Source organism: Elgaria multicarinata, chromosome 6 (assembly GCF_023053635.1).
Source record: "Elgaria multicarinata webbii isolate HBS135686 ecotype San Diego chromosome 6, rElgMul1.1.pri, whole genome shotgun sequence".
NCBI classification, from domain to species: domain Eukaryota; kingdom Metazoa; phylum Chordata; class Lepidosauria; order Squamata; family Anguidae; genus Elgaria; species Elgaria multicarinata.
The window spans coordinates 4220143-4236851 of NC_086176.1; the positions used below are offsets into that span (position 1 = coordinate 4220143).

The 16709-nt window shown below is 40.6% G+C and overlaps 1 protein-coding gene across 2 annotated transcripts in view; it reads left to right on the forward strand.

Annotated features, from left to right (window-relative positions):
• The window catches only part of FSTL1 (follistatin like 1), a 60998-nt gene that overhangs the window by 11743 nt on the left and 32546 nt on the right, over positions 1-16709 (forward strand). For both annotated transcript variants that reach the window (XM_063128878.1, XM_063128879.1), the window contains one exon: positions 117-221. In XM_063128878.1, coding sequence (XP_062984948.1) covers positions 117-221 — 105 coding nt within the window. The remainder of the gene's footprint in view (positions 1-116; positions 222-16709) is intronic.

Genomic DNA, 16709 nt, shown 5'->3' on the forward strand with positions numbered 1-16709 from the left:
GTGAAGCAGCATTTGTAGTGCTATAGCCTAAAATATAAAGGAAACTCATCTGAAGCCACAGTGTTCTTCTGAATGATGCTGATATTTCAATACTGTATTTTCTTTATGACGTATAGGAAGAGCCGATGAGTAAATCCAAAATTTGTGCCAATGTTTTTTGTGGGGCTGGCCGGGAGTGTGCAGTGACAGAGAAGACTGAGCCAACGTGTCTTTGCATTGAGGTAAGGCATTGATCATCAGGCTGATGTTGAAAATGCGGAGTCCTTCCAAATGTGGAGCACCACTAGGTTCAATAGTGCTATTGCTTCCTTTCCAGAGTGTTAATTGTTATTGTGTCTGATTATTACATTTCTATACCACCCCGTAGCCGAAACTCTCTGAGTGGTTTACAAAAGATTAAAACATTAAAATCGATATACAAAATTTAAAACCATAAAAAGGTAAGACAGACAGCATACACAAAGACAACATATGTCTAAAAACAATTTTAAGCTGTTAGCCAAACCTACAAATAGATCTGGGATCGATTAAAATATAGCTGTGCAAACGGTCTTGTTTGTGATGATGACGATGATGATGTTTATATTAATTATTTGTTTTTGTTACTAGCCATCAATACGCCTGCCATTTTACAGAGTGACAACAAAAAGACAAATCGTAGTCATGAGGTGCTTACAATGTATTTTAAACACAGAAAAGCACAAGAATTCTATGAGCATGGTTATTTAATTTTAAAATTATTTGGTGGCTGTATGCTATTTTTCCCAAACATTAGGTCAATTTTTAAACATATGGTAAATTGCATCACAACATAGCAGGTCTAAACGGATATATCCTCCCCCAATCAAATTAGTGGAATAGGAGAGCCTACTATCAGTTCAAATATGTCACAAAAATGGCTCTTTCAGTTAAGCTCATTCAAGCTGGAAGTATATCAGACAAGAAACCAACAGGCTGGCCAGTGACAGTACATTACATAAGCCCTACGATTAATTTCACAATGTATTATTCATTTGAATTCTTTCTCTGTAATATGGTCCTGATATCATGCACTGGTTAGCAGCCTAGCTGCCACATTTTGCATCAATTGAAGCTTCCAGATACTTCAGGGATAGCCTGTGTAGAGTGCATTGCAGGAGTCTAAACATGATATAACCAAGGTATAGAATCATAGAATAGTAGAGTTGGAAGGGCCCTATAAGGCCATCGAGTCCAACCCCCTGCTCAATGCAGGAATCCACCCTAAAGCATCCCTGACAGATGGTTGAATGCCTCTGTGGGAGAGCCCACAACCTCCCTAGGTAACTGATTCCATTGTCGCACTGCTCTAACAGTCAAGAAGTTTTTTCTGATGTCCAGCTGGAATCTGGCTTCCTTTAACTTGAGCCCGTTATTCCGTGTCCTGCACTCTGGGAGGATCGAGAAGAGATCCTGGCCCTCCTCTGTGTGACAACCTTTTAAGTATTTGAAGAGTGCTGTCATGTCTCCCCTCAATCTTCTCTACTCCAGGCTAAACATGCCCAGTTCTTTCAGTCTCTCTTCATAGGGTTGTTTGGATAACTGTTGCCAATTCAGACTAACTCGGGAAGGGTTGCAGCTGACGAGCCAAATATAATTGTGCAAAGGCACTCCTTGTCACCACCTGAAGATCCAGGGACAGCTTGGGATCAAGGAGCACACCCAAGCTAGCAACTTGATCCTTCAAGGGAAGCACAAGCCCTTCCTGAACAAGTTGAATCCCTATCTCCCAAGTCACACTTCCTAGTGACCAACAAGACCTGTTTTGGCTAGGTTGAACCTCCCTCATTCAGCACCCCATTTTTGAACTTAAGCACATTGACTGCTTTCTTAGATGACAAAGGAGAAATGGGGCAAGATGGCAATGGAAGAAGCTGTTTTGCTGCAGCTCCGTATTTGTTTTAGTTTTTTTATTGTTTTAATCATTTGAACTGCTTCAGATTTGATGCTGAATACTTCAGACTGGTATAGAATCAAGTGAGTGTTAATTCTTTTTTCCTCCAGTGGACTTGTGCTTGCAGCCTTATTTTTAGGTGTGGGAAAATACTTATGTGTGGGAGTACACCTAGCTCTGTCGGCTTTCGCTTGTTTGTGGAGTTTGATTGAATTCTGTTATCTTTTGGTAATTTGCCAAACACAATTTTGCTGAGGCAGAGGTGGTAAAATGCTTGTGTTTATGTTGGGATTGAAGCTGAAAACCCGCCGTTAGAAGACCAGCTGTTTGTTATTATTGATTTGATTACTGACCTGCTCCCAACCTACTGTAAAAGAAGAACTGGTTTAGATAGCTATTGAAGAACAGCAAGTTGAGAAGAGCTAAACGTCCTAGGAGGCCTGATAAGGATGATGATGATGTGGGATCTTTAGATCTTAGGCAGGGCAGCTAAGATCATTACTTTTTGCCTTCCAAAGTTAAGTTTGCTACCAGAGACTTTGCAATCCCATTACAGAATCATTTTGACCCTCCGCATACAGTAATGGCTGAGCGGATATTCTCTGGATCTGAAACAAAAAGCTAGCAACATGAATACTGCCTTAATTGCTGAACAGGGGATGTTGGACAGAAAACCAGAATTGCTAAGGGAAGTATTGCCTGCTGACCAGCTGGACAGTTCAAACTATTTTTGAACGTTTGGACTAAGTTGTTAAAAAGCCAAACAGTTTGGATGACAAGCTGCATTTAGGAAATAGAAACCAAAGGCACAGTTACAAGATGGGGGATATTTGGCTCAGCAATACTACAAACAAGAAGGATCTTGGAATTGTTGTAGACTGCAAGCTGAATATGAGCCAACAGTGCGATATGACTGCAAGAAAGGCAAATGCTATTTTGGGCTGCATTAATAGAAGTATAGCTTCCAAATCACGTGAGGTACTGGTTCCTCTCTATTCGGCGTATTGCGTCCTGTTCTGGGCTCCACGATTCAAGAAGGACGCAGACAAGCTGGAGCGTGTTCAGAGGAGGGCGACCAGGATGATCAGGGGTCTGGAAACAAAGCCCTATGAAGAGAGACTGAAAGAACTGTGGCATGTTTAGCCTGGAGAAGATTGAGGGGAGACATGATAGCACTCTTCAAATACTTAAAAGGTTGTCACACAGAGAAGGGCCAGGATCTCTTCTCGATCCTCCCAGAGTGCAGGACACGGAATAACGGGCTCAAGTTAAAGGAAGCCAGATTCCAGCTGGACATCAGAAAAAACTTCCTGACTGTTAGAGCAGTACGACAATGGAATCAGTTACCTAGGGAGGTTATGGGATCTCTCACACTAGAGGCATTCAAGAGGCAGCTGGACAACCATCTGTCAGGTATGCTTTAGGTTGGATTCCTGCATTGAGCAGGGGGTTGGACTCGATGGCCTTGTAGGCCCCTTCCAACTTTGCTATTCTATGATTCTATGAACACACCCTCACATCCCCTGAAACACAGCCCAGGGAGGTGCAGGGAAAGCCCAACCACGTGCTTTTGAATTGTTTGGGAGAGTTAAAGAAGTAGGAATGCCCTCCCATTCAAATGGCCTGGTATTGAAACCACGTGAGGTTATAGTTCTTCTCTTATAGGGGGCCACTTCCTCATTGGCATTCTTTTTTTGGAGGGCTAAACATCTGAAACCATTATTGGGACCTTCTGCAGTCAATATAAATCTAATATCAACCAAGGGGCTCATAACAATAGATATTCCAAGGGTATTTATTTATTTATTTATTACATTTTTATACCGCCCAATAGCCGAAGCTCTCTGGGCGGTTCACAAAAATTAAAACCATAATAAAACAACCAACATGTTAAAAGCACAATTACAAAATACAGTATAAAAAGCACAACCAGGATAAAACCGCGCAGCAAGTTGATATAAGATTAAAATACAGAATTAGAACAGTAAAATTTAAATTTAAGTTAAAATTAAGTGTTAAAATACTGAGAGAATAAAAAGGTCTTCAGCTGTTAAGTTAACAGAGTATTCTGTTAACTTTTAGCAGCCAACGAATTCTAGCTTTAATTATGAAAAAGAAGGGCTAGTTAGCCCAGAAAAGTGTGGTCCGTTATCAGCATTTTGAAGATTCAATAATTAAACCTCTATTTGCACCCGAAAAGGATAACATGAGGAGAAAGGCCTCTCCATTTAAATCTGTCATTTTTCCTTTTGGTAAAAAGGGATGTAACTGACAACTACTTGCAGCTAAATTACCTGCAGCATCTAAAGAAGGTGTATGGGCGATTTAGGAAAATTATAAAAGGCCCAAACAATTAGCTGCATAATTTAGTAAGGCAGTTCCTAAGAACTATGTTTCAGATTCTCTAGACTGGACAGAGCCAGTAGAAGAAGAACTGCTGAGTTCTTTCTCTAAACTGCCTGACGAGGAACAATGCAATATTATAACCAAATTGTTGTAAACCACACAGAGAGCTTCAGCTATTGGGCAGTATAGAAATGAAATGACTACTACTACTACTACTAATAGCCAAGTTACAGTCTAAAGTCAACTAAATACAACAGCAAGGACAACAAAATACAGGGGAAACTGTATCCTCAGTTTCCTGTATCCTCAGTCATAAGTTGTCTCATCTAAAAGTATAGTTAAAAAAGAGGTTAGTACGAGAACTTTAAGTGTATAGATGTGCAGCTCCATAGTATCACAATAAAAACTTTAGTATCCTCTTGTTGTTCAATAGAGAGTGTAAACAGGCCAACAGTCGTAAGAACATTCATTAAACAAAAAACCTACGGTTTACAAAACAGTGTTAAGGCTCTACAGTTTTCAACGAAGCACCAAAAAGCAGGGAAATTAAGAGTTAAGGCTCACAAGCCTTAATGCCATATCTTCCCTAAGGAGGCAGGAAGTGCAAGTGAAATTCTCATTCTCCCAAAGCAGATAAACCATGAGGACAGGATGGAGAATATGATATGCAGAGGAGACTGTGGGGTTGTGGAAAACTGATGACGGACAACTTAGAGCCACCTACTTCTCTTTTTTTGTTTAGAGCAGCCCTTCCCCAACCTGGTGCCCTTCAAAGGCATTGGACTACAACTCCCATCATTGCAAGTCAGTATGTCCCAAGGTCAGGAATGCTGGAACTTGTAATCTCTTAGAATTAACTGCACCCGATTGCACCCAGTGCAATATACTGTTTTGTGTGCTATATCAAACTGCAAAGTCGCAATCTCCTTAACAAATCTGACAAATTTAACTTTTAACAGCTATGGTGACCATATGGAAAAGAAGACTGGGCTTCGGTTTCTTTAACAGTTGTATAGAAAAGGGAATTTTAGCAGGTGTCATTTTTATGCATGCAGTACCTGGTGAAATTGCCTCTTCATCACAACAGTTAAAGCTGAAGGAGCACTGCCCTCTTTTGTATCTGGTCACTCTAGCTATACTTCTGCAGCTTTAACTGTTGTGATGAGGGTATTTCACCAGGTGCTGCATGCACACAAATGTCTGCTCAGAAGCAAGTCCCATTGTCTTCAATAGGGCTCACTGTCAAGGAAATACACTGAGCGTCTTATGTCTGCTCATAAGTGACTCCCATTGTCTTCAATGGGGCTCACTCTCAATAAATACACTGAGCATCTTATGTCTGCTCAGAAGAGTCCTATTGTCTTTCCAAGGTTCCAGGCAGTTTTAAAAAGGGTATAATCATCTACACACTTACCTGGGAGTAAGACCCATTGCATTCAATAGAACTTACTTCTGATTAGATTGTTAGCACTGTTAATGGAATCCACGAGGCAGGCTGATTTATTTTTGTATTTATATTACATGTTTTTCTGGCTAAACCCATGGCTTCACTTTGCCTGAGTCCCACTGGAGCAGACCTTTCTGCCCCCCTCTCTGTCTCAGTGTTCTAATCCGAGGGGGGAAGAGGAGAAGGAGACGCTACTGCCCATGCGTGCAGTAATGAGGAGCTCCATTAGTTTCTATGGGAGCGCATGGCTCAACATATTTTAAAAAAACAAAAAGGAATGTTTTGAAAAAGAACAGCCATCTACATGGCAAAAGGAAGAGCACCCCATCGGAATTTTAATTAGGTTCACTGTCATCTCTTTACCAGGCCTGCGCAAAAGTAGTTGCCAGCCAAAATTCAGGAGTCAGTGTGAGTAAGATAGATTTCCCCCTCTTTTCCACTTTAAACTGCCCTTCTTCCCTCAGTCTTTCACCAATCTTCATGAAATTGTCAAGTTATGTAAAACTAACACTTCTTTCAGAAACATGTAAATTTCAGCTAGATTGGTGAAAAAAAAATCAATTTTATGGATGTTGGAATGACCCCCACCCCCAATTAGTCATTTAGAATGGTAGAAGTTTTTTTTACGGGCGAGCCTGTTTTTTACGGACGAGCCTTATTAAACACACACTGTTGTTTTTACGCAACAGTGTGTGTTTAATAAGAGCCATGCTGGAACAGGCCAAGGGACCATCTAGTTCAACATTATGCTCAAACAGTGGCCAACCAGTTGTTGACCAGCCACCCATAAGCAGGATATGAGTGCAACAGCATCCTCCTGCCCATGTTCCCCAGCAACTGATATATATATATAGCCTTCCTGCCTCTGATACTAGAGGAAGCACATAGCCATCAGGACTAGTAGTCTTTGCTAGCTTTCTCCAGAAATTTATCCAATGACCTTTTAAAGCCATCCAAATTGGTGGCCATCGCTACATCTTGTGTTAGCTAATTCCATAGTTCAATTATGTACTATGTGAAGAAGTACTTCCTTCTATTTGTCCTGGATCTCCCACCAACCAGTTTCATGGGATGACTCTGGGTTCTAGTATTTTGAGAGAGGGAGAAAAATGTCTCCCTGTTCATGCATAATTTTGTACACTTCTATCATGTCTTCCCTTAGCCTCCTTTTTTCCAAGCTAAACAATCCCAGTTGATGTAACCTTCCCTTGTAGGGGAGATGCTCCAGCCCCTTAATCATTTTAGTTGCCCTTTTCTGCACTTTTTCCAGCTCTATAATATCCTTTTTTAGGTGTGGTGACCAGCTGCCATGGCCACTTGAGCCTCTAGTGACAAAAATTGATCTAAGAGTACCCCCAAACTACGAACCTGATCTTTCAGGGGGAGTGCAACCCCATCCAGAACAGGCAATGAGCCTATCTCACGGACTCGGGAACCACTCACCCACAGGGCCTCCATCTTGCTAGGATTCAGTTTCAATTTATCCATCCCATTACTGAGTCTAGGCACTGGTCCAGGACCTGCACAGCCTCATCTGATTCAGTTGTCACAGGGAGATAGAGCTGTGTGTCATCAGCGTATTGATGGCATTTAGCTCCAAATCTCCTAATGACCGCTCCCAATGGCTTCATATAGATGTTAAATAACATTGGGGATAAGATGATGCCCTGTGGCACCCCATAGCTCAATTGCCAAGGAGCCGAGGAGTGGTCACCCAATGCTACTCTCTGAAAACAACCCCATAGGTAGGACCAGAACCACTGTAACACAGTGCCACAAATACCCATCCCACAGAATTGATCCAGGGAGGATACCATGAGGCCCTGGTTAGGCCCCATCTAGAGTATTGCGTCCAGTTCTGGGCTCCACAATTCAAGAAGGACGCAGACAAGCTGGAGCGTGTTCAGAGGAAGGCAACCAGGATGATCAGGGGTCTGGAAACAAAGCCCTATGAAGAGAGACTGAAAGAACTGGGCATGTTTAGCCTGGAGAAGATTGAGGGGAGACATGATAGCACTCTTCAAATACTTAAAAGGTTGTCACACAGAGGAGGGCCAGGATCTCTTCTCAATCCTCCCAGAGTGCAGGACACGGAATAACGGGCTCAAGCTAAAGGAAGCCAGATTCCAGCTGGACATCAGGAAAAACTTCCTGACTGTTAGAGCAGTACGACAATGGAATCAGTGACCTAGGGAGGTTGTGGGCTCTCCCACACTAGAGGCATTCAAAAGGCAGCTGGACAAGTATCTGTCAGGGATGCTTTAGGGTGGATTCCTGCATTGATGACCTTGTAGGCCACTTCCAACTCTGCTATTCTATGATTCTATGAAAAGCTGATGAGAGATCGAGCAGGATTAACAGGGTTGCATTCCCTCTGTCCCTCTCTCGATGTCATCAATCAGGGCAACCAAGGCTGATTCAGTCCCGTAACCAGATTGGAACCCAGACTGGAATGGGTCTAGATAGTCAGTATTCTCCAAGAGTGCCTGCAGTTGCTCCACCACAACCCTCTCAAGTACCTTCCCTAAAAAGGGGGTGTTTGCGACTGGGCGGTAGTTGTCTAGTAACATTGGGTCCAGGAAGGGCTTCTTCGGGAGTGGTCGCACTACTGCCTCCTTTTTATATATATATATATATATATATATATATATATATATATATATATATACTTAAACATACACAATAACAATTAAAAAACAACAACACACTACATAAATGTTGAATAAATGTTGAATACATAATATCTTATCTGAGTAACATAATCAAACTTAACATACAAGTGCACCCCCCACCTCGGGATCTCATTCCTGATTCCAAAATCTCATACTTTCTTCTGCTGGCGGTTTCCCACTTCCCTTAGAAAACACAAATATTACGAACTGTTTCCAAATTCCTTCAAAATCATTTGTTTTAGCTATACCTCTTGTCCATTTAATATTACATGTCAATTTATCATTAATAGCTATATCCCATACTTCTTTATACCATTCTTCAATAGAATATTCCCCTTGAATCTTCCAGTTCCTAGCTACAATCAATCTTGCTGCAGTCAGCAAATTCGTTATCAGTTCCTTAATTTCTTTTTTACATTTTAAATCTTCAAATAGTGACAGTAATGCAACTTTTGGTGTTCGTTCTATCTTCATTCCCACAATTTCTTCAATCTCCAAAAACACCATTTTCCACAATTTTTGTACATAGTTGCATTCCCACCACATATGTAAATACGTTCCTTTTCCCCCACATCCTCTCCAACAGTTTGCTGATTGCTGATTATTTATCTTGTTTAATCTAACCGGACTTAGGTACCACCTCCATATAATTTTAAAATAATTCTCTTTTATTCTCACTGACATACTTCTCAACACTCTTTGTTTCCACAGTCCCTCCCAGCTCTGTCACCCTATTTGTACTTTCAAATCTGTCTCTCATACCATTTTTCCTGAGCTATCCATTAGCCCCTTTTCTAACAATATTTTATATATTTCGCTCATTAACCCTTTTAAGACTATGCTTCCTCCTTTACCTTTTTCCTTATATACTATTAACTCCTCAAACTTCGTCATTTCTCTACAAACTCTATTTTCTTTAATCCACTTTTTATTCCATTGTTCTAATTGCCTAAACTCTAACCAAGATAATTTTTTCTCCTTTAACAACTCTTCCATATCTTCTCTTGTATTTATATCTCTTAACCAATCCTTTAATTTCATTTTATTTTTCTCTTTTAATATTTTACTTAATCTACCCTTCAGTTCCTCTGGGAAATTATTTAACATTATTACCGGTGACAAGGGAGAGTTGCTCGGAAGCAGCTTCCCTTTAAATTTACTCCAAATTTCCCATTGAAACCTCAGGAGTGGATTATCTATACTTTCAACCCACTTTCTCCCTCCTTCCTTAAAAAAAACATTTTCCAAACTCATCTCTACATTACATGTAGTTTTATCCTCCATCCAATCTAAATCTCCTACTCCTATAATTGCTTCTACAATATGTCTTAACCTATTTGCTGCATAGTATAATTTTATATTTGGGAGACCCAATCCTCCCTTTTTTTGGCTTAAATACCATTTATTCTTATTTACCCTCGCTTTCTTATCTCCGTTACAATATTTGTTAATAATATTTTGCCAACTTTTTATCTCAGCTTCTGAAATTTTTAATGGTAACATCCTAAACACAAAATTTATCTTAGCTAAAATCTTCATTTTTATTAATGCTATTCTTCCAAACCAAGATAAGATTTAATCTTTTATATTTTTCCAATTTTTCTAATACCTCTTTTTTTAACCTCATTAAATTCTCCTTTTCTAAAGTATCTAAGTTTTTTGTAATTTTAATTCCCAAATATCTAATCTGTTCCTTAACTCTCATTTCTATTCCCTTACGTTCCCATTCCTTTTCTTCCTTCTTAGTATAATTAAACAAAATCATCTTTGATTTGGACCAATTTATTCTTAATCCTGTAACTTCTTAAAATTCTCTCAATTGTTGTTTAATTCTATCTATTTTTCTTATTGGATTCTTAATAGTCAGTAGGGTATCATCCGCAAACATGTTCAATTTTATTTCCCTTACATCTCCAATTCCTTCTATCTCTCCATCATCTCTTATTGCATTCGCCAATACTTCCATAACCATTACAAACAGGACCAGCGAGAACGGACATTCTTGTCTTGTACCTCTGGCTAGTCCTATTTTTTCAGTGAGTCCATCGTTTACCACCACTACAGCTGTATTTTGGGAATATAACTGTTCTATTATAGTTTTAAATTTATTTCCAAATCCCATTTTATCTAAAATAATCTTTAATGCCTGCCAGCTCACACAATCAAAAGCCTTAAAAATATCCAATGCCAAAATCCCTGCCTTAATCTTTGATTTTTTTATCGCATGTATTACATTTAAAACTCTTCCCACTAAACTATGCATCTGCCTCCCCGCCACAAATCCACATTGATCTTCTCCTATATATTCTGATACAAATTTATTTAACCGTTTAGCCAAAATAGATGAAATTTTTTTAGCATCCTGATTTATTAATGAAATAGGTCTATATGAATCGGGGATAGTCAAATCTTTATCTGGTTTTGGAATTAATATTATCAATGAATGTTCCCATGATTCTGGTATCTTCTCTCCTAATAATATAGCGTTATAAAGTTTCAATAATTTCGGAATTAATAACTCCTTAAAAACTTTATAATATTCTGGTCCTAAGCCATCTGCTCCCGGTGATTTACCCACTTTCAAATTATCAATTACATCTTCAACTTCTCTTTGAGTTATTACCTTCTCCATTTGCTCTTTATGTACTATTTTTATTCCCTTCTTTATATACCTTCCTATATAATCCTCCAACTTCTTTTTTTGAATTTCTTTACCCTTATATAATTCCTGATAAAATTTCTGATTTTTTTTTTATTTTATCCTTCATTGTATGACAATAATTCCCTTGATTATCCTTCAATGCTCCTATCCCGTTTCTCGCTTTTTCCTTTTGTGTGAGTCTGGCAAGCAATCTAGAATTCTTATTGCTATTTTCAAAATACTCCCTTTTCATATACATTAAATTTTTTTGAACCTCCTCTAAATTTAAATTTTCTAATTGTTTCTTCTTAGCTTGTATTTCTAATAATTTATATTTATATTTACCCTGCCAATATTCTTCCTCCAAACTTCTAATTTCTATCTCTAGCTTCTCCTGCTCTGCATGCTGTTGTCTTTTTAAATTACACATTTCTCTAATACAGATTCCTCTTACTACAGCCTTCATGGTATCCCAGACGACTGACCCAGCTGTTCCTCCCTTTTCATTAATTTCCCAGGACTCTGACAATTCCCTCTGAATTTTTTCTACCACTTTGTTATATTTCAATATCTTTGTGTTCAATTTCCACCTATACGCCTCTTTATAATTCTTCTTAACTGCAAATTCTAAACTTAACAATGCGTGGTCAGTTACCTTTATTACCCCCATTTCCATTTTACAAATCTTAGTTGCAAAATCTTTTGAGACAAATATATGATCTATCCTGGAGTATGTATGATGAACTGGGGAATAATATGAGAACCCAGGCTTAGCTCCATTAAGTAAACGCCAAGAATCCACATAATCATTTTCTTTTACTAATTTATTCAATATAGTAATATCATTCCTCTTTTCAACATTAGTGGGGTTTGACCTGTCCCATCTATTATCCATAACCATATTAAAATCCCCAGCTAAGATAACATACCCCTCCTTGAATTCTTCTATTTCTTTAAATAATTTTATAAAAAACTCTCTATGTCTCATTTGGGGCATAAACATTAATTAATGTATATGCCTTTCCTTCAATTTTACCTTTTATCATAAGATATCTACCACTATCATCCTTTTTTATGGTTTCTAATATAAATCCACTTTTTTTTGAAATCAAAGTGGCCACTCCATTTTTTTTGAAGTCCCCAATGACTTTTCATAATAAGCTAGCCACTTGATCCTTATCATATTTGCATTTCCGAACCCTTGATGTGTTTCTTGCATCATTATAATGTCAGATCCTTCCTTATTAAACATTTGTTCTATTCTCCTCCTTTTCACGACTGCCCCCAAACCTTTAACATTGAGTGTTGATACTTTTATTTTTTTATCCATATTCACCCTTTTGATGTCTCTTCCGATCCCTTGTGCTCTGAAACTCAAATTCACATACATAAAAACACAAACACCATAACAAAACCCTCAATCCCCTTATTCTAACCCATACCATCTCCCCTTCCCCCCACCTCTTCCCCCCCCAATCCCCGTAAGTCTAATACTCCAGCCATCTACTTTAGGGGGAGGGGGGGAGGCAGTGCTGCGCCTGGCCGGCAAGGTCTCTATGTTTAACATTTCTATCTACAATTATCTCATAATTATCTCATCCAGTTAACAATTCTATTACATCCCAGATGCCCCAGCCTCATCTCCCCCCCACCTGTTTCCGTCACACTTGCTTCCTCATACAGACCCAAGCTCTTCAACAACTCCTTACCCTGATCCAAATAAGTTACTCTGTGCTCCCCCCTACCATATGTAAATCTTAAGAAAACCGGATAACCCCACGAATATGTAATTTTTTTCTCACTAATATTTCAGTTATTGGCTTGACACTGCGTCTCCAATTCAGTGTGTGTTGACAAAGATCATTATAAATTTGCACTGATTTGCCTTTATACTGTAGCTGAGCCATAGCTCTCAGTTTCTTCATAACTTGCTCTTTTTTATAATAATTGCCAAATTTCACCAAAATATCTCTGGTAGCTCCTTTGTAATTTTGCCCCCCCACTCTATGGACTCGGTCCAATTCGCAGTCCTCTAATTGCAAATCAAGCATCATCTCTTTAAACCACTTCAAGATTATATCGCAGATTTTCTCCTTGTGTTTGAATTAAATGTTTTATGCGAAGAGATGAACGACGGTTTTGATCTTCTAAGGCTATCAGCCGTAATTCGTGGTCCTGGAATTGCACATTAGACGATTTTTCAAAAGCCTCCTGTCTCTTCTCGGTCAGGTCTGCTGCTGCCTCCAAATCCTTTATAGCCTTGACATTCTGCGTGATTTTATCAGCTAACACAATCATCCGTTTATTTAATTCTTCCGTTTGCTGATCCATTTTTTAAAAAATGATTGCATTGTTTTCTGCAATAACACTCTTGATTTCAGCTAAGGTAGCTGGCTGGCTGCCAGCTGATTTTCCACCTTCGGCCATTTTCTCTATTGCTGTGTCTGTATCTTCCTGCTCTTCTTCCGAAGCCAATCCTTCCAGATGGGGGAAGTTATGATTACTGGGTCGTTTCCTTGTCCACTTAACTTTTGCAATTTCCTTTTTAATCTTTCTTTTTATATTCGACATAGGGCATGAATCTTCTCCTTAACATCCGGCTCCCCTTCTTGCCGGACTATTTTTAGCTCTCTGTGCTTTTCAATACTTAATCACTCTTTCTTCTCTGGGGGGGGGGGGAATTTCACCACACATCAAGACAGCATTCACTGGGGGAGACCGAAACAACCATAAACACAGTCCCGACAACACCAAACAGCCGTCTCCCCGCCAAACGCTGCAAACGCTCCAAAACTGCAGTCCACCTCCCCCCCCCTTGAGCTCAATTTAGCACACCATCCGTCAGTCAGTCTGTGCCTGGATTACTTTCACTCTATAGAGCCAGTGTTTTACAGCTCTTCGCTTTCCAATAAAAGTGAGATTCACCATAAATCAAGTCCACGTCTCTAACAAAAACAAACCATTAGCTGCCGTACATTTTCCGGTACCTAGCAGTTAGTTTCACTTTCCAGAGACGTTCCTCCAGCCGCTTCAAATATCTCACTTTTAACTCATTTAAACTTTGCACCGTTATCAACAACGTCAACAGTTAATATTCATAGTCCTTTTCCATCGTATTCCTTTGAGATTTATGCCCTTTTAAAAAGAGATAATTGACTTTTCCGGCGTGGCCGGTTGGAGAATTAAAAAACTCTTACCAGCTTCATGGCCGCCAAGCTCCGCCCCCCTGCACTACTGCCTCCTTAAGGACAGCAGGGAACAGCCCCTCCCAGCGTGAGGCATTTATCACCTCCTGGACCCATTCAGTCAAACCCCCTCGGCTTGCTTTTATAAGCCAGGAGAGACAGGGATCGATAGGGCAAGTGGTTGGTCACATTGCTGCAAGCACCTTGTCCACATCGTCAGGCCACAATAACTGGAACTGATCCCACAAAATCGGGCAGATGGTGGCATCAGACGCCTGGAACGCTCTTCCAGAACACTTGAGAACTACAAACTCAATCACTGCTTTTAAAACTCAGCTAAAAACTTTTCTTTTCCCTATAGCCTTCAAATATTGAGTTTGTTCTGACTCTATACTGTTAGCTTCACCCTACCCGGTGCCTGTTTACACTTCCCTGTGCCTGTTTGCATTCTCCTTCCCTCTTTATTGTTTACTACAACTTATTAGATTGTAAGCCTATGCGGCAGGGTCTTGCTATTTACTGTGTTATCTGTACAGCACCATGTACATTGATGGTGCTATATAAATAAATAATAATAATAATAATAAAGCTCGCTGTGGAGAGAAGCGATTTTGTTCTCAAAGTGCTGTGCAAAAAGGTCACAGCAGGTCCTCAATGGAGCCAGTGCCCCATTTGCTGGGGAGGGTGTTAGCAGCTCCTGGACCATCCAGAAGAGCTCCACTGGATGGCTACTCGAGTACACAATGGAGGCAGCAAAATAAGCATTCTTTGCTGCCCACACTGCCACACAATAGGCACGATTATGCGCTCTAGAACATGCTCGGTCATCTTCGCTTTGAGACTTGCGCCATTTGTGCTCTAGCCAACGTCCAGCCTGTTTCATTGTCCGCAGCTCCCTAGGAGCTCCTTGCTCCCAAGGAGCAGAGCGGGCGCTACAGGACTGGGGAGGGCACTCAGGTGCAATCAAGTCGATGGCGCTGCATATCTCACCGTTCCACAGTGAGGCTAGGGTCTCGGCTGGATCACCAGCTCTCTTCCCTGAAAATCCCCAAGAGCATTCAGAAATCTGTTGGATTTTATTAGTCTCCTGGAGCAGACCATCCTTGCAGGAGGGAGTAACACCGTGAGTTAAAATCTCACCAGGAAATGATCTGACCATGACAATGGGGTTACTTGGACCCCCCAATCTTCAGACTACCCATCTCACAGCTTGGAGCAAAAACCAAATCAAGGGTATGCCCTACTTCATGTTTTGGGCCAATGACAAACTGAGACAGCCCTATGGTTGTCATGGAGGCAATAAAGTCCCAAACTGGAGCTCCAGAAACAGCCTCAGTGTGGAAATTGAAGTCGCCCAGAACCACCATCCTGGGTTCCTCCAACACCACACTTGAGACCTCCTCCTCCAGCTTGGTCAGGAAGGATGCTGGGCAGCAGGGTGGGCAGTACACCAGCAGCATCCCCAATCTGTCTCTATGGCCCAACACCAGGTGCAGCCCCTCAAGGCCTGCTCCAAGGTGGAGTGGCTTCCTGGCGATAGAGATGGAAGATCTATGAATCACAGCGACTCCCCCAACCCGGCCCTCCAATCTCTGTTGGTGCTGCACTGAGTACCCAGGTGGGCAGAGCTGAGCCAGGTCAACCCCACCCAGCTCACCCACCCAAGTCTCAGTAATGCACGCCAGGTCAGCCTTCTCATCCATGATTAAATCATGAATAAGAGCGGTCTTATTATGGACCAACCTGGCATTAAATAGCAGCACTGCAAGGAAGGAAGGTTCAGGGGACATGAGAGCTAGAGGAGGGGGGTAGAAGGGGAATGGAGTGTAGACACCTGTAATCTAGACATCAGTTATGCACATCTTTGAAAATGAATGCATTATCCCATTGATTAAAATGTATCTGTGCTCTTCTTTAAAATGCACACTTTTTTCATGCACATTTTTCAAAAGTATGCATGCTGTCAAATGCATTTTATTTTTGGCCTGCGAATCACATTGCAAGTTTGGAAATGTATGGACCAATCACAGATTGCATCCAAGTCCATGAATGGGCAAATCCTGATAAAAAAATGAACTGAAACTAATTTCTCCTTTATTCCTATGAAAACACCCCTAAGTTCTGGACGTGCAAGGAACAATGGGGCACTAGTTTCAGGACTATAGTACTTCAGTAGGAATGGGGGGACAGGAGGAATGAAAAATGGATAGAACAGAAATGGAAGAGTTTGTAAATTACTGTACATGGGGAAAAGGACTGTGCTATGAGGTTAAAGCCCAGATCGGGCTCAATGTGCTCAGAAATGGCACCTCTCTCTCTCTCTCGCTCTGTGTGTGTGTGTGTGTAGAATGCCTTTTTCCATCTGAATGTGAACCTGCTGAACTTGCTGAGCTATCTGTTGACACTGTGCTATATCTTCTGCAAACTGGTGCTGCTGTTCCAAAGGTGACTCTTGCCCTGGCGGGCTACGAAGTTGATCCACAATAAGCTCTGCTTGGTGTGTACC